The sequence below is a fragment of the Salvia hispanica genome, unplaced genomic scaffold, assembly GCF_023119035.1.
Source record: "Salvia hispanica cultivar TCC Black 2014 unplaced genomic scaffold, UniMelb_Shisp_WGS_1.0 HiC_scaffold_1025, whole genome shotgun sequence".
NCBI classification, from domain to species: Eukaryota; Viridiplantae; Streptophyta; class Magnoliopsida; order Lamiales; family Lamiaceae; genus Salvia; species Salvia hispanica.
This window is the reverse complement of record NW_025951278.1, coordinates 39,922-64,073: the sequence shown is the minus strand read 5'-3', so window position 1 is coordinate 64,073 and position 24,152 is coordinate 39,922. Positions and strand designations below refer to the sequence as shown.

The window sequence follows — 24,152 nt, the reverse complement described above, 5'->3', positions numbered from 1 at the left end:
TGGCACATCAACCTATTTGCTTCTGTATTACCTAATAAAAAAATCCCCATCGTCTACTTCATTAATTTTTCCGACATTATATCTATATCTTCCCCCTTTCGCTTCTAATTAAATTTTGTCTCCTATTGAACATGACGTTTATTTATTTACTTACATTTTTTTTTCTCTTCTCTTCTCTTCTAACTAACTAAAATACAAGTACTAATGCTGGAAAAAAAAAATCAGATATAAGGTGCTTTCAAGAAGACATACAAAAGGAGAGCTAAAATATGAGGGATCAGCACAGTACCCAATGATTATTGAGGAACTCCATTCATCCAGTGACAAGGAACGCCACCTCAACCCAGAGACAAAATGTCAACTGTTTGAGTCTTTAGACAGATCTCTAAAACGAACATGAAAAAAATATGAAAACCAGTTCTCATTTTTGGCTAAACAATCGCCCTTTTCACTTGTCAAATTCGTAGATCACACCTCCATCTTCTGTAATAACATTAAAGCAACACAAACATCAAAGTTGCAATCAACTTGGCAAAAGATGAGAATCTAAATGTATCTATGCGTATATGTTTTGCAATCCGAACAACCAATAAGGGCATTCAGGTGATAAACAGAGGAGGGAGAGCCATTACCTGCAACTTTCTTATTAATCCATTTTTCTACGAGCATGCCAGCACCAATCCCACCAGCGATACACGCTCCATAGAATGTCAGGTTAAACAAAAGAGATCTGCGGGGAAGGAAATAAAACTCGGGAATCTCCCTCATCTTTTTCGGGACCCTTTTCTGTGCTGAAACTCCTTTAGGATCATTGGCAAGATCATTGGCAACTGGCTCTTGCAAATATTTCCACTCCATTTTTGATGGATCACTTTCTTCCTTTGCCATCAGTCTAGATATGAAATTCTGTTGCAAGTTCAATAATGTAACAATTTAATGATGCATAATGCAACAAAAACACAGCCAAAGTGTCAAACTATCTCTCAGAAAGAATTATACTACCTTTCAATATGCTACGCAAAAAATAATTAGTAAACAAGTTATCTTTTTAGCTACTTTCATCTCCTAATATAGTTAGCTTATTAAAGAAAATCATATCCTTTGCTCCAAATTCCAAACCAACAACTTAAAACCAAATTATTACTAAAATATTATAAACTTGAGCCTTATAAAGATTCAATAATTTTCAGCAACTTCGACTTCAGCTTATACTACTAGTAAACATTCCCAAAAATGACTAACTAAACTCATTTTGAACTTATTTGATCAATCATAATGTCTTGCCACATTTATAGGCTGTCCCAATTTCTCTCATGCCAAGAATACACATTTCCTATCTACTAGTATTAATGTATAAATTACATTGTTAACGAAGATTCTAAAGCTAACTGTAGCACCACCAATTTCTTAAGCTTTATTGAAAAACTCTAGGTTGTCTCTACCTTCACCCACTACGCTCTCATTGTAATCACTCCAAAAACTAGGCTTAATAGCTAAACCTCCATGTCCAGAAATGTGGGATTTCTACCTAATTTTGCTTAAATTCGAATTGGGGTTAGAGCTTGAATACAAACCCTAACTTCAATTTGAATCTGAAATTGGAAGAATAAGAGGTGTGGAAAGGTTACTTACATAGAAGATAGACAAGACTATCCAAGAGTTGCCAGAGTAAGTCGATGTAGACGGCAGAATCAGCCGGCCGGCCAGCCGTTGTGTTGTGCGTGTGTCACGGTGTGGGTGTGTGTGTGAATGGCGGTGTGTGTAGAAATTGTATAGAACTAATACAAGTAATGAAATTGAAATCCTTTTTTTCCTTTCATGTGGAGTATTTCATTTTCTATTTCATTTATTTCAAAAATCATAATTACTATTACAACTTAGATAGTACTAATATTTGTTAATTATACTATAAACATAATTATAATCTTTTTATTTTCCTATTAGTCCAACACACTTTCACTTACTAAGATTTCTGATTTATTTAATTATTGAATTCTATCACATTTTAACTAATTTTAGATTTACATAATTTCGGATCCTTACAACAACGATGATTGTAATTGTAGTTCTTGACACAAATCTTCAATGTTTAAGATTTTGGTTTGCAACGAAAATGATGTTGTTGATGGTAATTGTTAACATTATTTAATTCATGATGCAATATATTATCATTATCAAATTCATTAATTTTAATCCATTTGTTACATAAACTAGTATTCTAGTATTCAAGACCATAAATGTTTTCGGTTATAATTTGAAGTGATGATTTTGAATGTTAATTTACAAAAATGGTTACCCTAATTAATATTATAGAATGGTAATCATTACATTTGATTTATTTTAATAGTATATTTTATGTATTTATATTATAATCATATTATCATTGATGCTTGATAATCTTTTCGTCCGATATTACATGCGTCCCTTTAATCAGACAAGTTTTGAGAATTGTAAAGGAAAATTAATAGAAAAGATTAGTGAAACATATGTAATGAATTAGCGAATTTAGAGTGCACTTACCCTACATAATACAAGTATATGGAGTCATTTAGTTAATGACAACTGGAGAAAGAATATACAGTTGACAATTTGCAAAACTATTGACACATATAAAGGTAGTAGATCACACAAGTTACACTAGTTATACATAAGATTTAATTAAAATGTATCAATTGAAAATCACAAAAACATGTGTCAACACAGGCACATTGAAAATTGAGTAGTTACCCCTATTAGTTGGGATGATAGTCTTGAATTCATAGCAATGCATATTCTTGCACGAAACAAATGCAAATAAGCAGATTCCCTATTAATTAAATGAGAAACAATCACACAAACGATCATTATTAGTGGTGAAACTACATTGTTCAGTCAGCATAGGACAGATTCAAATAGGCAAATCAATGTCACAAACATTCCAAAGTTTATATTCTTCAACTTATGAAAAAAAGTGCAAAGACAAACAAACCACACTTGAAAGAAGGGATCAGTACATAAGACCTCCCGTAGTTTTATTCCAGCCTGCAAAGACCAAGAGAATCCATATTAAAACGGACTAAAGTATATTCATTTTTATTGTAAATTTATCATGAAAATAAGAAAACACGAATTAGACTGAAAATGAGGGAACATTGACTGTCCAGTAAATTTCCATCCTGCCTGAAAAAAAATATCTATCCTATAAAACATTTGAAAATTTATGTATTTCGCCATTTTCCAAAAAAGAAGAGAAGTTGCAACGTACCAAACAAGTTATTGATGTGGATCACATTTTCTCACACACTGGACACTGCTCGAAAACAAACGGAATCGCAAACTTGCCTTGCGGTTTCCCATCTTTTTCGTCGCGAATTTTCCTGGCAGACTCGACTGCAGTTTTGCGAAGACGCTCTATAGCAAGCTTCTCGAGGTGTTTTCCCACGCAGTGTGGGATTTCAATGAGGCTTTCACAGCTCTTAAGCACGACAACTCTAAGGCTGGGGAAAGAATCAGGCGAGGCGTCCCAGAGAACCAAATCTGTGTTTGCAATGACCAAGAGTTGGAGATTCGGGAATTTGTAATCAGAAGCATTCCAAGACAATCCAACAAACGCATTGTCTTTCAACTTGAGGACCTCCAGGCTTCTTATCATTGCCAAGGTGGACATGTGCTGCCAATCTAGGTAGGTTTTCATTAACGTCAGCCTCTTGAGCCATGGTGGGAAACAATCCAACGGAAGATGCAAAACATCATCAGATGTTGCCTCAAAAGTTATATTGTTCACCAACTTCAACTTTTCAAGATGATTCAGTTTTATTAGGAAGTTTTTCCCAAACAAGTTGGCTAAATTCCCAGAGATCCCCAAGGTCTTGAGGTTTTTGGCCCTTTTGTAGACGGCTTCTGTGCAAGATTCAGGCGACAATCTCTCCAAGGTTTGAAGGTTTTGTCCTGCTTCACCTTCCCAATTACTCTCGATTCTGATAGCTGCCTTTGTCTTGACGTGCCTCAGCCAAATCATCTTCCACATATTTGCTTCCATTGTGATGAAACGCGACTTGGTCTCAGCTACAAGAACTTGTAGGTTCCATAGCTGTGAGATTGACTTAGGAAGTTTTTCGAGGTTATCAACGTGCAAAGTGAGGTACCTCAGATGAATAAGTTTCTGTACTTTCCCGGGAAACTCGGGGAATTTGACTGTCTTCGACTCTAGAATTCTTAGCTTAGGGAAGCCGTCAGGTATAACTGTTAGATGGTTCTTATCTAACTCCACAGATTGCTCGTAGAAACACAGAAATGAACGGATGTGTGTACCAGTTGGATTTTTAGACAGGAACGTGGAGAGATCAGACTGGAAACAAAGACGATGTAATTTTTCTACATCAGGAACCGGAGGTTCAAGTTGGTGTGTTTGCTTGTTGACTTTGATATGTTGAAATAAGTTCTGGTCTTTGGATTTGCTTATGCAGAATGCACGTATCATATCATGAACACGGCATGTTTTAACTTTGCCCATGTGATTCTTTTTGTCAACCTTCAATAAATTCCTGCATATTAGATCATCCACATTCTCTTCCGCAATTTGCTCCAAGCTTTTTCCCTCCTTGGGAAGTATGAATCCTTCTGCGATCCACAGCCCCGACAACAATCTAACCGGAATCTCATAATCTTCAGGAAACACACCTATATAAACAAAACAGTCTCTGAGGTCATTCGACAACCTCTCGTAACTCAAGGCCACAACATCTGTTATCCGCTGCTCATTCTGCAAGGCGTTGCTCAAGTTTTCCGCCATTGTCTCCCATTTCTTTTTCGCCACCATTGTTGACATTGAGGAGGCGAGTTGGTCGACCAGAACACCTCCAATGACAATTATTATCAGCGGCACTCCATCACACTCGTTGGCTAAATGTTGTCCGATGCCCCTCATATCGCTGGGGCAGTCTTCCTCATTTCCATATACCTCCAACTGAAGCAGCATCCAGCTTTCAGCCTCGTTTAGAAACTTGAGCTTGTGTGGTTTAACAGTAGCAGCACGATAGCCCACTGTGTCTTCTCGACTGGTGATGATGACTTTGCCCTTCCCGTTGTTAAGCGGCAAAACTCCTTTGATCTCTTCCCATGCGTCGACGTTCCAGACATCATCAAGGACTAGGAGGAACTTGTCTTTCTCCAGACAAGATCGAACTGCTTGAACTAGATCAACATCCAGCATTTTAGATGTGTCTGTACTGGGGGCGAATGTTTTGAGGATGTGGAGGAACACATCCCTGCTGTTGAACTTCTGAGAGATGTAAACCCAAATGCGAATTGGGAAATCGTAACATACGGTCTCGTTCTGATAAACCTTCCATGCCAACGTTGTCTTTCCCTGACCAGGTATGCCGATGATTGGGATCACTTCAAGGCTCTGCGTTTCTTTCCTCAGATACCCAATTATGGTTTCCTCCTCCCCATCGAAACCTATTACTCTGTGTTCCCTGATCGGCTTATCCTGTTTTGCCAAAATGTAACAACATTTTCACTTCTTCAATATTTACTCCAATTTCTAAGTTATAGTATATGCTAATACCATCAATACTTGAAAGCAGGGACACAGAGCCAGGAGTTTTATATAAGTGGAGCAAAAATAGTAGTACTCCATATAAACACATTTTAAGGATTTGAGAGGGGGCATATATATGGGTGTAGTATTTCAAAAAAAATTAAAATGGCATAAATGAATTTTTTTGAGACAGCAAGAATATGCAAATTTGCGAATTAATTATAAATATGGTGCTAGATCCAGCCCTGCAGGAAAATATGCACAATATCTCTATAAGCGATCAAAGTTTGAACTTTGAACCAAGTTTCGTAGAAGAAATATGAATGATTTGAAGAGTGAAAATGAGTAACAAAAACATAATAATGATGAGAGTGAAAGAAGGTAAATCTGGGTTGAGAAGATGTTACCCTCTTCAATTTAGTCCGTTGATCTTGGAGGGAAATGGATCGATCGGCAGTCTGCTGCATCGAAGCAAACTGGAGCTTGGCTCCGTCAAGCAAGGGCTTGACTTTTTTGTCTCTAAGCAAAATGACCTCTTTGGCGAGGCTGAAACCGGATGAGCCCATAAACTTGGGCTTGGAGATTCTTCTGGCCTTGGATTTGGCCTTGGCTTCGGTGGCTTTAGTCAAGCAAGTGTCGATGGTGTCTTCCACCTCGTACACCAAGTTTCTTATCTGCCTCTCCAGCACCTTCAAAGGACCATCATCATTGGAGTTGGAGTAATCCTTGGCTACTTTATTCAGCAGACCCTTGAGTTCTTTCAGATCGTTTTCCAGATGCTCGAACTCAATTTCTGCTCCGGATATCACATCCTTGTACTCCTTCACTACTTCCTTCACTAGCTCCAGCAAGAACGCCAACGCAGGCTCCCCCATCTCTCTCTCTCTCTCTCTCTCTTTTTTTTTTTTTTTGCCTTGGATGTGTTAAGTGTAAGAGTATGTGTGTGTAATAGGAACGGAAATAGGGAGATAAACTAAATTTAGATCAGATGGCAAGATAGAGTTAGTTATCGCAAAATCAATATAAAATGCAATTATTGTAGACTGTATGTATCATTCACACTGATATGGCGGATGGGTGGTATCATTCACACTGAAAGAAAGAAGGGCTCAAGATTCCAATCTTATGCACAAAATGAATTCTCCTACTGCATTAAATTTAAAAGTTTGGACCACATTATTTTTAGTGATTTTTCACTGAAAAAATCTACCGTTAGATATGTGAATAATTTTGGTGAATAAGTACACAATTTTAAATGGACGAAACAAACAAAAATCTTAGACCTTAGCTGGAAAAGCTGTAATCTGCAGTATTTGAATATCATATAGTTTAATTGACTTGGAAACCGGATCATTGACTTGAAAAGTCTTTGGTCAATTTTTATTTTCAAGTATAGTTACTCCTTTGTCCAGTTTTAGGAGTTTCATTTGAGTTCGACACAGATTTTAAGAAATATAAAACAAAATTGATGAAAAGAGATGGTGGAATGTGAATCCTATTATATATTGGTTTTATAATGAAATGTGAGTAGAAAAAAAGTTATGGAATGTGGGACCTACTACCATTAATGTAATATTCCAACAGGAATTATTAAAGTGGGACGTCTAAAAGTGGTAAAAAGGGACTCCTAAAGTGGGACGAGGAGTATTTTTTATTTTTGGAGTGAAGGGTTTGAGCCACTTTCTTATGCATATCTAATATCTTGGTCGAATTTCACAATATTTTGGTAGTGGTTTTTCTTTGATGTTTCATAATTTTAAGGTGATGTTTAATACTACTAGCGTTTGATCATAGTATATAGCAGTAAGATAGTTACTCCCTCCGTCTCAGTTTTAGAGTCACATTTTGCTATAAAAATCCGTCCTAGTTTTAGAGTCACATTTAGAATTTTTCATATTTGGTCATACAATTTTACCTCATTGTTAATCAAAAAATTATATCAAAATGTCATTATTTACATTAAGATAAACCAAAACAAAAATAAAAAACCAAAAAGTCAAAAAGGGATCCACCTTCAACCAACTCAGTTCATTTATTACACACTCCACCCTCTCACTTCATTTATTACACACTCCACCAATTTCTTAAAGCTTGTGTCATAATTAAATGTAACTCCAAATATAGAACGAAATGAGTACTTCTTAATAAAATTAATTATACAACCAGGACACAAGTAGTTGGCCTACTGTACTTAATAAGAAGATAACAAACCACTTACTACCCCATACCCCATTTTTTGTCCATGACTTATGCAATTTTCGTTACTCTTATTGTTCACTTTCATTTTCATTTTTATTATAAATAATAATGTTGGATATTTTAATATAATTGGATTAACTTGATTAATCGATTATTGTTATAATGATACATCATTTAAGTATGGAGGTGCGGAGTGCACACTTATTTGAATTCATTATGATGTTAGGGGCGAAGCTCGTTAATAGATGAACGGGGGTCCGGGGGCAGCACCCACGGGTAGCGGGGTCCAAGGGGCATGCCCAATTGCGTCCCGGCCTAGGGTTATGGGTGTTCGGCCTCATTATTTTTTAATTTCGAATTTTTGCCTATTTATATACCATTTGTTCTACATTTTTCCAACAATTTTTCACTTTATTCTACCTCTATTTATAATTTTTATTTTCTAGGATTTGTAATTTTTAATTTCTAGGGTTTGTAATTTTTATTTTCTAGGATTTGTAATTTTTAATTTCTAAGGTTTGTAATTTTTTTTATTTTCGATTGAACAATTAATTTTTCGTGTTTTAATTGTTCAACGTTTTCTATTTTACGAGTAAAATATGTTATAGTTGTGAATAGTGCAATTTAATAGTTAGAGCCTGCAGGTAAGGATGTCAATGTAGCCCGCAACCCGTGGGTCGGCCCGAATAGCCTGCCAAATTTATAGGATTAGGGCTGAAATTTTCTAGCCCGATAAATTTACAGTCCGATTAGCCCGCACCCGATTAACCTGCAACACGTTAGGGCCAGTCCCGAAAATCCGATGGGCTGGCCCAAAAACCCGATAAAATTTCTATCATTCTATTTGTTTGACTCTAATTTGACACTTCATTGGTTATTTTATTAGATTACTAAAAAAATAACTTTCAATTTTATATATTAAATATATAAATTAAATTTAAAATTTTTATTAACATAATAATAGATGAATAAATTAGAAACTTTATATTCACTTAATTTATATATTTAAATTTCTAAAACATACTTTAAAATTTCTTGATGTTTATGTTTTATTTTGCATAAATATCAAATATTAGTCTTTGATCATGTTTATGTTTGAGTTTAAGCATATATCTCAAATTTATCGTAATTAAATATTTTAAATTTTATAAATACAACTAATTTTCACCATTATTTATTGGATTGACCGCTTGTTAATTTTATCGGTAGCAACCCGATTAACCTGTTGGGCTAGCCCGAAACCCGAGTTTTTAGGGTTAGGGTTAAACTTTTATAGCCCGAAAAAAATACAACCCGATTAGCCCGCACCCCGAATAGGATTGGCCCGAAATCCGGTGGGCTGGCCCGATTGACATCCCTACCTGCAGAGTTAGAGGAGTTGTGGCCTAGCCCAAAAATTTAGAGGAATGATAACGTGGATGAGACTTGAGGCTTGAATCCGGACCGGGGTCGTGGTGTTCTTACCTCATTTCGATAATGAATAAGAGCATCCGCAGCGCGGCTCGTCGCCGGCTCGGTCTCGTCCCGCAGAGACGAGACGGCGACGAGACGCCGTTGCAAATGCCATCTCGTCCCGTCGGGACGAGCCATCCCGTCCAGCGTCGCGCGCGGAAGGGTCCCGCGACGAGCTGTCTCGCCACGCGCCAGCGCCATGTGGCGCGCGGCGTGACGCCCACTCGCCGGCCCGCGAGTGGGCGTCGTAATTATGACTTCATAATTTTATTTTATTTTAATTCAATTTTTCGATTTTTTTTTTAAAACGGTAATATGACCGTTCAACGGTCGAATTTTTAAATTTTATTTATTTATTTTTTATTCTATAAATACTCTTCATTCTCCATTTTACACACAAACACACATCTATTCTTCTCTCATCTCTCTTTCTTTCCTCTCCAATCACTTCTATAAATCATTCCTTTATTTTTTTCTTCTTCCAAATTTAATCCATTCATGGATCCATTTGAGCAAATGCGTCGAATAATTGAAGAATCGCTAGAAGAAGATCGACGTAGGGAGGAGGAAGCCGTCGCGCCTCCTCAAAGGCGAGCCCGGACTTATATCCATCGTAACCGGGAGGAAGCCGCCGCAAGGTTGGAACGTGATTACTTCAGTCGAAACCCGGTATGGGGAGATATCTACTTCCGTCGCCGTTTTCGTATGTCACGCGCGCTATTTTTGCATATCGCGAATACATTGGCGGACCGGGAAGAGTACTTTAGAGAAGGGTTCGACGCTGTTGGCCGTCCTAGCCACACGACGCTCCAGGAATGTACAGCAGCGATCCGTCAGCTCGCTACTGGACAAACGGTGGATTCGTTCGACGAATACCTGCACGTTGGAGAATCCACTGGAAGACTTTGTTTGATGAACTTCTGCAAAGGCGTCCGGGCAGCCTTCCCCGACGAATTTCTGAGGAAGCCAACCACCGCAGATTGTCAGTTTTTGTTCCAACTTCACGAACATGTGCACGGATTCCCCGGGATGCTCGGGAGCGTCGATTGCATGTATTGGCAATGGAAGAATTGTCATGTGGCGTGGAGGGGGTCATACACGAGCGACCACAAAGGCACCCACCCCACCGTTATACTCGAGGCCGTCGCCGACTACCGGCTATGGATTTGGCATGAGTATTTCAGGGTCCCCGGCTCGAACAACGACGTCAACGTGCTCAACAATTTCGACCTCTTCGGCGAAGTTCTGAATGGTAAAGCGTCGGCCATCAACTTCATCGCTAATAATCGCCAGTATAAAATGGGGTACTATCTTGCCGACGGCATCTATCCGAAGTGGCCAACCTTCGTAAAGACGTTCAACAGGCCTGCGAACGAAGCAAGGATGTGGAGAGAGCGTTCGAGGTTCTCCAAGCTCGATTTAACATTATCAAAGCTCCGGCTCGTACGTGGTTTATGGATAATATGGTCGACATCATGTATACGTGCATAATCTTGCACAACATGATTGTCGCCGACGAAGGACCTGAGGCGGGAAATTGGTTCGACCACTGAAACCCCGGGAAGCTCAACCGCAAGTAGTCCGCCTCGAAGGGGAGTGCATCCGTCTTTGCAAGAGCGGTTGTCTATTCGGGCAAGGACACGTGATTCTACCGCCCACGCCCAACTCCAGGAGGATCAATGGAGCACATTTGAGCAAAATTTGGCAACCGTTAGATGATCGTCACTAGAGAACTTCTTCTGTTTCTTTGCCTCCATTTTTTTTTATTTGAATTTAAGTGTGCAATTTTTAATTTTCTAGTTTTTAAAATTATGTCTTTTTTTTTTTTTAGGTTTTTAAATTGTAATTTTATTTTATTTTATGAAGTGTGTTTTTATTAATTGAATTTGTTGGAAATAAAAATAAAAAATGAAATTGAATGAATAGTTAAAAGATGAGATGATTAAAAGATGGAGGGATGCAGATGTTGTCTCTTAGTTAAGAGATGGACTGAAAAGTATAGTGGGCCTCATGAATAATTAAAGGATGAAACGGTTAAAGAATAAATAAGAGATGAGGATGCGGATGGCCTAATCCATTTAACTACTGAGTAATAGCTTAATTGACAGTTAATTTAGTTACGGAAACAACTAGCCAAATTAATTACGCAATTTAAGTCTATTATCATAAAATTGTCGGATTAGTTACTTTGAGAACTTGCTATATTAATTAATTAATTACTCCATAATGTATTAATTTGTATAATTAAGATGTTCGAGATTCAATTCCAATTAATACAATAATTAATTGATAATAAATTAATTAGAAAAAAATTGTGTATCGTTCCAAGTTAATATATTATATTAAAAATCTAATTTATTTAAGATTTTATCATATGTCACGTGTAGAAACATAAAACTTACATTCAACCAATTGACCTGACTAGTTCTCTACCTACTAGTAATATTTTTAGTTGCATGACAACGGAATTTATATACTACATAGGGAGAAACTGTGATCTGTGAACAGGGACGGATCTACGTAGGAACAGGGGGTACAAGTGTACCTCCAAATTTTTTTTCCGATTACCTTCTATTGGGAACTCTCGCCACTTTAAGTGGAAGGAAATGGACGCCAATTTGTTCTCTGTGTGTATCTTTTACAGAGAGGAGAGAGAGTTAGTTGGAACAGTTGGCATATATATGTGGGGACCACTTTTTATATCTACTTCTATTTTTCGTGCAATTTGTTTTCTGTTTTTAAGTGTGTTAGTTTATTATACTACTACTAGAATATTACTTGCTTGTATAATTGTTTGTATTTATGATTTACTCCATTTCTGTATTTATATTTCATTAATATATTAGCAGCTTTCATTTATGTTTTTATAATGATATTAATATTTTAATAGCTCTATTCGGATATGACAATATATTTGCATCGGTATTAATATAAAAATGCAATACTAATATTAATTTCAAAATTCATTTGATTTTTGTATTTTCTTTATTACTCCCTCTGTCCACAAATAGGAGTTTTGGTCACTTTTTTACACTCTCTTTATAAAAATAATAATAAATAGTTAAAGGATAGAAATGGTAAAGTAAGAGAGAATAATGTAGTCAAGACTACATTATTCTCTCTTACTTTACCATTTCTACATTTTAACTGTTTATTATCATTTTTAAAAATGAGTGCGCAAAAGTGACCGGACTCCTAATGGCGAACGGAGGGAGTACTTGCCATGAAAATTTGGCTCAAATGGATTTAGTCGTTGCCTACGAGCCTACGATTGCTCGGACTTCGATGCTTCAATTCACTTTAATTATTTGTCGCACCTCCGAACTCAAAATCCTGGATCACTGTCTGTGAATGTAGCATAAGCTTGCTGTACATTGTTTTGAAGAGACAAAACTTGTTCGGTGTGATATTTAATAAGCTGCAATAATTAATATTGTACTACTAATATGTTAGATGTGTGCTTATTTTTTGTCTTTCCAAGTAGTCTGATAGGGTTTAAGTTCCCTATCGAGAGATTTGTAGAGCACTCGAAGATTGAACGGAAAGAAATCGATAATTCCCTAGTTGAAGTTCTAGGATTTTGGAACAAGAATGAGAAAAGAAGTATTTTATTTCTTAATTCTCAATGAATGAAAATATGATAGAATTCTATTATATAGAATTCTAAACCCTAACATGTGTCTTGCTAATCAAGAAACATAATTAAAATAAAAGATTACAAAAGATATGCAAAATATCTAAAGATAAATAACTAAAATAAGAGATATGCTAAAATCAAGAAGGAATATTGAGGATGATCTTTGGCGAGATTTGCTAGATCGAGGGCCCTATCAACTCTCCCGCCGTTGAAAACCACCTTGCCCTCAAGGTGGATCATGAATTAGGAACATGAATGGCGTGATTTGGATATTCATAGCAATGTCGGAGTGTGTGGCAGGGGTTGTGAAAGCTGCCCACTCTGATCCATCCTTTGTGATAAGCACAATTGCCACCATTTCATCATCTTGCTTATAAGCCAACTTCTTGAACATCTCAACAGCCGCAAATGCCTCATCAAATTTTGCAAAGTCAAACACTCTTATCTTGACAAATGATTGATTCGCAACCATGGTGTACAATAATATCCGGAACATAGAAACCCTCTCAGTCGCATCAAGCACCGTGACACCGCAATGAGAAGCATCCACCCCAGATTCGACAGCACTATATGTAACGATGGTTTCAACCCCCTTGAAAACTCCCGGGTCAAATATGCGAGCTCCATCGTCTCCACCAAATCGAAGAGTATCACAACTCCATTCGCTATCCCCATGATAGGAACCCATCAAATATAAGAGAATACTACAGCTGCTGTCCAAACATGTCACAACATTGTGCGGCGGGATCGAACGACCATCAGAGGTGAGTGGCTGGTTAAATCTGAACAAATCCCGATCTACAACACAAAGCAAAGCTTGCTTCTGCAGATGTGACTCCATATAATAATCACCATAAGATGGTGTAGAGTTTGCTACAGAATGTGGATCCATTTGAGCAGATTTGACAGCAAGAAAAGCATCTATTTGTGCAGGCTGCCCAGAGTCAAATAAAATAGAGACCACCATACCTCCCACTTTAGCTTCAATAACATCACCGAACTTGGATGAGGCATTAGGTTGATCCTCGGGCAGTGGGCGTGACGGCATGTGATGATCTGGAGGGACGAACACTTGCATCACTGATCTCGGGTGAAGAATGACAACGTTTCTCGAAATATCAAGAGTAACATCATCATTAAGAACGACGCCGTTGCTGGGAACATTGCTGAGGGAAAGAATTGGGCTCGTCCCAATGTCTTCGGCCATCGACTCGTTGATCACCTGCTTCGAGTTCGCGACTTCAACATCTTGTGTAGCCGAGGCTCGATCAACTGGAAACTCACGATATGGCTGCCTCATCTCTGACAGTAGTGACGTTGGGATTGTCGATTGGGAGGCGGCGCATTGCTGCATTACACAAGAACCTGCCTCCTCAAAGAATGCCGAAGCAAATACCTCCTCTGTAATAGTTTCCGAATTCTCATAGCAATTGATTGTATCAAAACCAATTCCATTAGAAATAATATATTTGGGTGATTCCATAATTGGAGGCTGATCAACCCACTGATCATCATCAACAATATGTGAAACCTCATCCTTGGTTAATTCTGGAGCAAAGCGGTGGTAGACTGCCAATAGAAAATCGTCCCAACCTTTTCCGGCATTATTATCCGTCCAGCGTGCCATCCATTCTGACGTCGGATGATCAAACAAGTATTGAGTAAGGTACAACCGATCGGATAGAGGGGTATAGTAGTAGTTGTAATAATACTGCATATGACGAATCCACTCGGCTGCATTCTGTCCGTCGAAACGAGGAGGATCGACTCGTAGGCGAGGCAAGGCTGCAGGTGCTACGCCGGGCGGTGCCTGCATAAGCGATGGCGGTAGCTGCCATCCCCGTTCCACGGTCACTCCAGGTGGAGGGTCAGGCGGCTCCTTTGGCGCCATAAAGCCGACAACTGCAAGTTTGGCTAAGGTTTCATCGAGCCTTCGATTCAGCGCATCATGTTGTCGTGCGAAGGACTCCTGCTCGAGCCTGTGTGTCAAGAACTTATCGTCATGGTTGGCAAAATGGATGTTCATGACTGATAGGTCCTTGACCTATCGAGCCTGAGCACCACGATTTGAACGAACAAATAGAGAAAAAGATAAACCCTAGTTGAGGTGCTAGGGGTGGCGTTCACGCCGAGAACGGGAATGAGAATAACGTTTAGTTTATTTCTCAATGCTTTGATGCTAAACAATCTCCTATATTTATAGGAGAAAATACTTGAAATAAGATTACATGAATAATTGATGAAATAATAAAAGATATGGAATATCTTAAATTGATATGCTAATCAATCTATCTTCCCTCCTATGCGGCTGATTTAGTATCTAGGTTTTGCTTCCTTGATGGGTTGGGCTTGAGAAGACTTCGGGCTGCCGCTGCGAGGGACGGCATAGAGCTGTGGTTGGCTGCACACTGATGTCTTGGAAAGAAGAGACTCGTATCAGAGTTGAAGTCCCTATCAACTCCCCCACGGTTGAAATCCACCTTGCCCTCAAGGTGGAAGTCAAAATAACTATAAGTAACGCAAGCGCAATTTCATTATGCCCTTTCATCTTCATCTGAAACGAGTGATCATTCTCTAGCATATAAGCTCTATTTGTCACCCCTTTGTTCAAAACTATAGAATGATTCATAGACCAGCTCACACCAGTATAGGCCAATTCGGAATCAAACAGCTAATACGGTCCCTCAAAATGCAAAACCTTTACAGGAACCTCTGGTGCATCAAGAACCACACCACTTGCACTTTGCAGATTAATCACCACAAACTCCTTCGACACAAAGTAGGCGATGAGCATCAAAAGATCCGGACTATGATTGGGATATTGGTGAACAACATTCAATTGATCATCCCAACATTTGCACACAATGCACCAAATACCATGATCATGTGCATCTGCTATACGAGAAAATTTTCCTAAGTTCAACCCTTCATATTCACCTATCACACCTAGTCTTATCTCAATACAAGCGTATGCTGGAGCATTCGTGAACTTAGAAATTCCATTCCTGCTTCTTTTATCATTAGGGCTAGAGCCACTCCAGTTATATGCTCTCCATTTCGCTTCGTTCATCAAGATGTATCCGTGCTGATAGTTGCACATCAGTAAATGCCCCAAACCAAAACTTCTAGAAGCCCCACAAACCTTGACCTGTGGCGTTTCCTCCACTTCCAGCCACTGAACACCATGCTCGGGTTCCAAGCGAAGACCTTCCTGGTAATTCCTAGTGGTTGCGGCCTCTCGGAGAGCGTCACTATATTTCTTCACTTTGATAGGATGTGCCTCTCCCTCAACGAAGAAAGCACCATACATTTCAGTAGTATCAACCCCTTTAACAGCTTGCCTCTTAAATTCGTTCCCCAGAATAGCTGTTCTGATCCTAGAACTAACCGATGTCGAAATATTAACCAAGTTGCCGAAGCATTCTGCAATTTTGATATGCTTTGATACAGGTGATACAAATCCAGCCTTCTCTATGACAGTCTCATCCAATCTCACATGTTGACACCATTCCGTAGAGTCAGGAACGAAAAAGAATATAGTATTCTCTGGTTGTGTGTAATCTCCATCAGCCTCTGATCCATTTCCTTCTTTACCATGTGACAAAGCAGTTTCATCACCCTGTCCAAGCTCGAAAGTAGAAAGTAGTTGTGAAGCACCTAAAGAAGTAAATCCATTTGATGATTGCACGGCTATAGATTGAACGAATTTCGCTTCCTCAATCTGTGATGCAAGATCTCCATCCAATGCATCTTTAGAAATCATCTTGTCAGGTTCAACATGGATGAATTCGACCCCATCAAAAGCTCCTGGGTCAAATATGCGAACCTTAGTTTCGGCACCCAATTGATGAGATGCACGGCCACTCAACATCTTCACAATATGTGAGCAAGGAATGATCGTGTTGTGCAGTAGTCGGGCTGTCTGGCAAAGCTATGGTCCTGTTGTCTGGCATAGCAGTGGTTTTGTTGTCCAACATAGAGTGGTCTTGCTGTCCGGCAACTTCATGGCCTTGCTGTCATAAACAATAGCACGTGGTTCGGGCTGGACCTCCTTACTGGAATCGACGGCTAGTAATGTTGCTGCTGGTGGAACAACCACCGGCGACAACACATCATCTTCGGCGGAGTTGATCAGCACGCCAGTTGCGACGTCGTCCTTGGGAGTAGGGGGGCCGTTAGTGAGGGACTCGGCATGGGATGCAACGAATGGTGGGGCTAGCTTGAAGGCATCCTCCAAAAATTGGTCTACATCATCCTCACAGAAATCTGGTGCAAAATTATGACGAAGGGCCAACAGAAACTCTTGCCAAGATGCCTCCGGGTTGTTCTCTTGAAAGAAAGAGAGCCATTCGGACGCTGGAGAATCGATTAACAGAGGTACCAGTTCCAGGCGATCCGATTCAATAGTTAAGGATAAATCAAAATACCTCTCAATACCATTGATCCACTCAGTGGGATTTTCGCCAGAAAAACGAGGTGCCACAACGCCAAACAATAAGCGCTCACGATCGATGGCCTCGCTCAACTGCCTCCTCAGGATGCCAAGTTCTCGCAGGATAAACTCATGTACGTCGTCGGGCGAATCCTTCGCATGTGGGTTGATAGTCATCTTGAACAATAGAGAGTTGAAGGCTTATTCTTCAAGAGGAAGAATAGAAACTGTCGTGAATTGGTATAAAGGAAAGAACAATGCTTCAAAAGGGGAAAAAGAGAGATGTGCGTGGGATTTTGTGACGGATGGAGAGTCTCTCAATGGAAGCACCAGTTGATAGGATAAGCTCTATTTGTCACCCCTTTGTTCAAAACTACAAATGATTCATAGACCAGCTCACACCAGTATAGGCCAATTCGGAATCAAACAGCTGATACGGTCCCTCAAAATTTAAAAGCTTTATAGGAACCTCTGGTGCATCAAGAACCACACCACTTGCACCTTGCAGATTAATCACCACAAACTCCTTCGACACAAAGTAGGCGATGAGCATCAAAAGATCCGGACTATGATTGAGATATTGGTGAACAACAATCAATTGATCATCCCAACATTTGCGCACAATGCACCAAATACCATGGTCATGTGCATCTGCTATACGAGAAAATTTTCCTAAGTTCAACCCTTTATATTCACCTATCACACCTAGTCTTACCTCAATACAAGCATATGCTGGAGCATTCGTGAACTTAGAAAATCCATTCCTGCTGCTTTTATCATTAGGGCTAGAGCCACTCCAGTTATATGCTCTCCATTTCACTTCGTTCATCAAGATGTATCCGTGCTGATAGTTGCACACCAAGATTCACTCGAAATTTCCTAGTTGCCTAGGAGATATCATCATTTTTCCACAAGCTACCAGAACCTGGCAGTTCTGGCAACGTTTTTCAAAACAATTTACATACATAGTAGATGGATTCCTAAAATCTCCAAATTATTCAGGTTACTACAAGACCCATCAAAGATATTTTAAAAATCGTTAAACAAACGTTTTAACTTTTCTATGTATTCCAAACAATTCGGAACAGGTCATCCAAAAACAAGGGATTTAATCCTCTTTAAAATTTTATATCAAATTCTAATTCAATTCATGTTTAAACATCTCATAAACCATACACTTGGTCTAGCTTGAACATCTAACTACTAAAACCACAAAATCTAATGTATATCTTCAATTTCGTATTAGAGCTCAAAAGCTTCTAAATGATTGAATAAAACATGATTAAACCAAACCATTTACCATATATATATCAATAAACTAAAGAAAAAAAATAGATCACTATCTATTCATACCACAAAATCTAATGTATATCAATAAACCCTCATCCTCAATGTCTAATAAGTTTTTACACCATAAAAAAAATAAGCTAGGAATCACGGATTACCTTGATAAAGCTTCGGTTAAACATTTGGTGAGACGAATCGACGAAAGCATAGTTAAACTTGATGGAAAAAATTCATATCTTGGGATCAAGGTGGTGGCTGACGGTTTGGGGAGTGAAAAAATGGGAAGAAAAAAAAAATAGTTACTTTTTTATATATATGTAAGCTTAAAATATCTTCTCTAAATATATGGCTATTAAAGTGGACAAATGGCATTATTTAAATGTGTATCCCTCTTTCTAGATTGCTCTTTTAGTTTCTACACAATTTTGAAGTCTAAGGCTTTCCCATAAAAAAAACGCCCCTCAGAATCAATTATATTTAAATTAAATGAACAATCTTTTTCTCACATTTAACTTATAATAATATTTGATTAATTTGGCTATTTTCATCGTCGAAACAATCACCGAAAACACCTGATATACAAGTTTTACACTTCTTAATATATGTCTTCTAATCTCTCCATTTTCAACCTTATATTATCTTCTAACACTTAATTTTCATTTAATCATTTTCTAATCATATACTTTAATATTTTAATTTATTTCCTTCTCGGTTTCGAATTAATATGCGAAAACATCTTGAAGATAATTTATAGTACTAGTTTTTAATATCATTTCCATTCTTTATAATAAATGTACTATTTCAAAATCTTCACTCTCATAACATTTTAATCATATTATTAATCACCACTATTTTCAATATCGAATTATTCGATAAGAGTCCTGATTCTCCGGTTTCCTAATCGGAAAATCAATTTCTGACTAAGGTCATTTCTTTGGGGTGTTACAATAATAATAATAATAAAAAAAAACTATACTATATTGCTTAAATATGTAAGAATCCTAAAACTGAAAAAAAGAATACCTAAGAATAATTAGGATTCAGAATCCTGGAAAGTTGTATTAACTTTCCTTGTTCTCAGATTCTGATTACTTTCCCAGTTTGATTAAAAAATCGAAACAAACACAAGAATTTAAAATTTAAGGAATCAGATTACTTTCCCAGACAGAATCCCGGCAACCAAACATGGCCATGTCTTATGGAATAGTTATATTTTAGATAATTTCTTTCTGAAAAAAGTTTCTTATAGTCGCAAATATTCATCACCACTTGAAGAGTAAAAAACAATTTGAACCTGTCACTGATGTCCTTGGTCACTGCTTCCTCCACTATGAGTTATTGCTAACTTTCTATACGGCCATTCAACTCCAAAGATTTTTGAACATTTACTTCTATAATATGAATCACAAAGTTAGTAGTATTCCATTACTAGGTAATTGATGGGATTACAGTCACCAAACTTTTAACAGCGAAATAGCCACAAATTTTAATTGGATTCAGAATACAGACGGACAAATGAGATGGTACAATGTGGTAGTACTACTATCTATACTTATACTATCTATACTTATCAATGATGTCTATTAGTCAAAGCTGCATCCAATTATATTTAACTGTATTTTTCATTTTTTAATTTATTTCATGTTTGCATGCCGACACGTTTTGCATTTGCACGTACATAAATTTGAACAAAACATTTTACTACTATAATTGTGTAAATAATAGTGGCACTATTGATATTGCGAACAACACAATAGAAATTTGAAAAACAACAATTTTCGTATTCATATGTCACGTGTAACATGTGTATATTTCAATTACACTTAACATGTGTTTATTTCAATAATAATTGTAACCTTTTAATTGAGAGAAAAGATACGCTTTTCAAATTCATTTTTTGCTTAGTAATATTTTGGTATGGCAGGGATCAATAGTACGAAGCCAAATAATTTCTCAATTCTCACTAAAGTTGGAAAACCCGATTTCTTACTTCGGAAGAGCCGTAAAAATAAGAATGTGGTTTTTCAGATGACAGATAATGCAGTGTATCATGAGTGTTCCCACTTCCTAACATTTGGTAAATATTGGCATATTTTTAATAACGTTTTTTTTATCGTAACATGTCATAAATTTTTACAAGGATCATTTAATTTATAAATTACTAGTACTGTTGTAAAATAAAATTGAAATGCAAAAATATAAATATGAAGTAACCATAAAAGTAATGCTCCCTCGTCCCATAAAAGATGGCACACTAGAGTAATAACACGAGATTTTAGGAGATGTTGTTTTGTGTGTTGAGTGGAGAGAGAAAGTAGTATATTTATATTACTGTGAAAGAGAACTTTTACCAAAAAAGGAAATGTGACATCTTTTGTGGGACAAACTAAAAAAGAAAGTGTAACATCTATTATGGGACAGAGGGAGTAGTGAAAAATGTACGTTTCTTAAAAAATAGATTTATTAAATAAATACTTCTTTTGTGCACTAATAAATGTTCAATTTACTTTTTTTCTACTTTTGTTAATGAACGCCACATTCCACTAATTTTATCTTCTCAAATTACATTATACTCCTATATACTTTATAAAAGTAGGATCCAAATTCCACTAACCCTATTTTCTGTATTACTTAAAACTCATATCTAGTTAAACTAGGTCTTGTGTTGATGGATGGAGGGAGTTACACTTTCATTATCCATATTTAATTTTGTACATTTCCCTACAGAAGTCGGATGAAAATCCCATAACTTAGGTCCAACTAAAAGTAAAAAGCATAAAATATTGAAACAAAAACAATTGCATATAGATTCACTATAACAAAATTTTAAATTACAAAATAAGCTATATTAATTATTTGATACTAGCAAAACTTATGCATGGGAACAATGCAATTCAAAGTTACATAAAAATTGTCCAGACAATTTATACCCAAAATTAAGATAAGAAAATCTGAAAAAAGTGAAATAAATAGTTGAATCGTGATGGGTTAAGATTGACGTCCATGTAAATGCAATCACATTATAAATACATCTCCCTTTCTCCCCCATCTACAAATACATATCCACTAAACGTAAAAGAAACTCATTTCTATTGCATCTCATTTCTAAACATGGCAGATTCTGAGCTAATCAGCGTCCAGGAACTCGTCAAAGCCGAAATCCAAGAAATCCCACAAGAATATGTTGTCGATCAAGAACACGCCTTCCAGTCAGAAATGTGTGTTCCGATCATCGACATGAAGAAATTCTTCTCCTGCGGCAAAGCCAAGGCTCGCGAACTCCAAAAATTCCATTCCGCATGCAAAGAATGGGCATTTTCCAGGTTTTTAAGAATTATTATGTAGTTGAAATTAGTGGTACATGTGTCCAATATTGTTGGTTGCACTTGCAGCTGGTGAATCACGGGGTGGATGGTTCATGAGTTCTACGCACTGCCATTGGAGGAGAGGCTGAGATATAGAATTAGGGCAGGAGAATTCGAGGGTTATGGCCAGAATTTGATTGGCGATCACAAGGTTGAATGGGGTGATCGCTTTTACATGATCACCAATCCCATCCACCGGAGGAAGCCTCATCTCTTCCCCGAGCTCCCCTACTCTCTTAGCTAAGTATTAGTATAATTGAATTTTTTAATTACTAGTATTTTTGATTGCTTCTGGGATTGATTGCGGAAGCTCTGAAGATAGATGTGAACGAGATGGAAGAGATGTTCGAGGATGGGATGCAGTCAGTGAGGATGAACTACTACCCACCGTGCCCGGAGCCGGACAAGGTTATCGGGCTGATGCCGCACTCGGATGGAAGCGCCGTCACCATCCTCCTCCAAATCAACAAGGATGGAATTTGGATGCCTGTGAAGTTCTTGAAGAAGGCTTTGGTGGTCAATTTGGGTGACATTGTTGAGGTCAAATGGTCAATGCTTCTTTCATAACATAAAATATCAGCTTTCATTATCTCATCAATGATAAATATTCCATTTTTGACCAAACTCGGATTTAATTGGAGGGATAAACTGGGAGAGTAAAGTAGAAGAGTAATCTAGATCTATGTTTTGTTTTTTGTTAAAATTAAGAGGAAATGACTTAATTTAAATGGGACATTTAAAGGTAAATTGCAATTACGTGTCATAGATATATATAACGTTCTTTTCTGCTAAAAATGGATATATTATGTCTACATTTTACAAAATGTGCCAAGTTTGATAATTGATTGACCACACCAAAAATTAAACTTATTATTGTACATTTTATTTGAGAAGTAGAACAATACTAGTATTAAATTATTGACGTCGACTCATTCATACACGTTGATTAAGAATTTACAATTCCGGTCAATTTTTTGTGGACTAATTCGCTAAGCCTAAGATACCTTAATTAATCATTGGAACATTTTTTTTTTTCCAATCTTATTTACTTGGTTCATTGACAAACCTCGATCATTTGTGATTTGCAGGTGTTGAGCAATGGATTGTACAAGAGCATTGAGCATAGGGCAACAGTTAATTCTGAGAAAGAGAGAATTTCACTAGGAATGTTTTTCAACCCTAATTTTGATGCAAATGTGGGCCCATCTCCAGCTCTCTTGGGTAATCAGATGCCAATATTTAGGACTATATCAATGAAGGAGTATGTTAATGGCTTCTTCTCTAGGAGACTCCAGGGCAAATTTCTGGACACCATGAGAATATAAGGTCTCGTTGTGTTAGATTATATGGTTTTGAGTGAACTAAATAACATAAGTTTGTATTCGGTACGAAATATATATAATAGTAGTACTGTTGTTTTCACTCTTTATTTATTTGGTACAAATGTTTACATTTATGAGAAAGTTGCAAATGTTCAGAAGTAATGTTACTAGAACATACTCCATTCGTTCCAAGTCAATATAGACATTTCTGTTGGGTAGAGGATTTAAAATATTGATGTAATAAAAGTTAAAGTGAGAGAGAGTAAGTAGGAGGAAGAGAGAGTAAAATATGAGAGATGATAGAGTTTTTGCCAAAATAGTGGCCAAAATCAGCAAATAATGAAATTGCATATTTTAGTTTGTTTTAACAAAAAAAATTTAATAGTTAAATGGGTGAAACACAAATTAGTTCCAAACACACAATTTGAATTACTACATTCCAAAAGTTATTCGATTTAATATGCCGTAATAAGACTTTTGTATAAACTGATGTGTGTGCTAGTTTGGGCCTATAGGCCCAACAAGATTTGAAACGGTATTATAAAAAGTAACTAAGTATTTTTATTTGAATTCATTAAATCACCAATTTTTTTTATCTATATTATAAAGTATTCCCTTAAAAATCTTCTTACGATGTTTTTCTCAATGAAAATTAATTATTTTGGAATTAATCTTGTAATATCCATCCAGAACGATGTAATTTATCAATCATGTCAGTATCTCATATTGAATCACAGTTGACATTCTGTCGCAAAATTTCAGCCACACTTCTATTTTTCTGTTAATCATTTTTATTAAATTTTCCTAGTAAAATTTAAATTATATAATCATATTAAAATAAAACAAACAATTTATAAATCGTAAATAACAAGTCCAATAAAATTGAAAATAAAACCGACTTAGTGAATAAATAGAATTGCATAACTATAATCAACTA

The 24,152-nt window shown here is 37.1% G+C and overlaps 4 protein-coding genes and 1 long non-coding RNA gene across 5 annotated transcripts; 2 read left to right on the top strand and 3 right to left on the bottom strand.

Moving 5' to 3' along the window:
- Positions 1-251: 251 nt before the first annotated feature.
- Positions 252-1,773, bottom strand: LOC125197850. The gene is made up of 3 exons (XM_048096371.1): positions 1,633-1,773; positions 633-906; positions 252-483 (listed from the first exon to the last, which is right to left on the bottom strand). Exons 2-3 carry the CDS (start codon positions 886-888, stop codon positions 449-451), a joined length of 291 nt encoding a protein of 96 aa, XP_047952328.1. The 5' UTR covers positions 889-906; positions 1,633-1,773; the 3' UTR covers positions 252-448.
- Positions 1,774-2,786: 1,013 nt separating this feature from the next.
- On the bottom strand, positions 2,787-6,582 carry LOC125197841 (putative late blight resistance protein homolog R1A-10). Its single transcript, XM_048096356.1, has 3 exons — positions 5,929-6,582; positions 3,245-5,470; positions 2,787-3,021 (listed from the first exon to the last, which is right to left on the bottom strand). Exons 1-2 carry the CDS (start codon positions 6,394-6,396, stop codon positions 3,266-3,268), a joined length of 2,673 nt encoding a protein of 890 aa, XP_047952313.1. The 5' UTR covers positions 6,397-6,582; the 3' UTR covers positions 2,787-3,021; positions 3,245-3,265.
- Positions 6,583-9,877: 3,295 nt separating this feature from the next.
- Positions 9,878-11,289, top strand: LOC125197851. The gene is made up of 2 exons (XM_048096372.1): positions 9,878-10,615; positions 11,281-11,289. The coding sequence occupies exons 1-2, from the start codon at positions 9,878-9,880 to the stop codon at positions 11,287-11,289; spliced, it is 747 nt and encodes a 248-aa protein (XP_047952329.1).
- Positions 11,290-14,950: 3,661 nt separating this feature from the next.
- LOC125197849 lies at positions 14,951-15,500 on the bottom strand. Its single transcript, XR_007172262.1, has 2 exons — positions 15,453-15,500; positions 14,951-15,363 (listed from the first exon to the last, which is right to left on the bottom strand). It is a non-coding gene; the product is annotated as an uncharacterized LOC125197849 (long non-coding RNA).
- A 6,481-nt stretch (positions 15,501-21,981) lies between these two features.
- On the top strand, positions 21,982-23,235 carry LOC125197842 (protein SRG1-like). Its single transcript, XM_048096357.1, has 2 exons — positions 21,982-22,433; positions 22,982-23,235. Exons 1-2 carry the CDS (start codon positions 22,227-22,229, stop codon positions 23,216-23,218), a joined length of 444 nt encoding a protein of 147 aa, XP_047952314.1. The 5' UTR covers positions 21,982-22,226; the 3' UTR covers positions 23,219-23,235.
- The last annotated feature ends 917 nt before the right edge of the window (positions 23,236-24,152 follow it).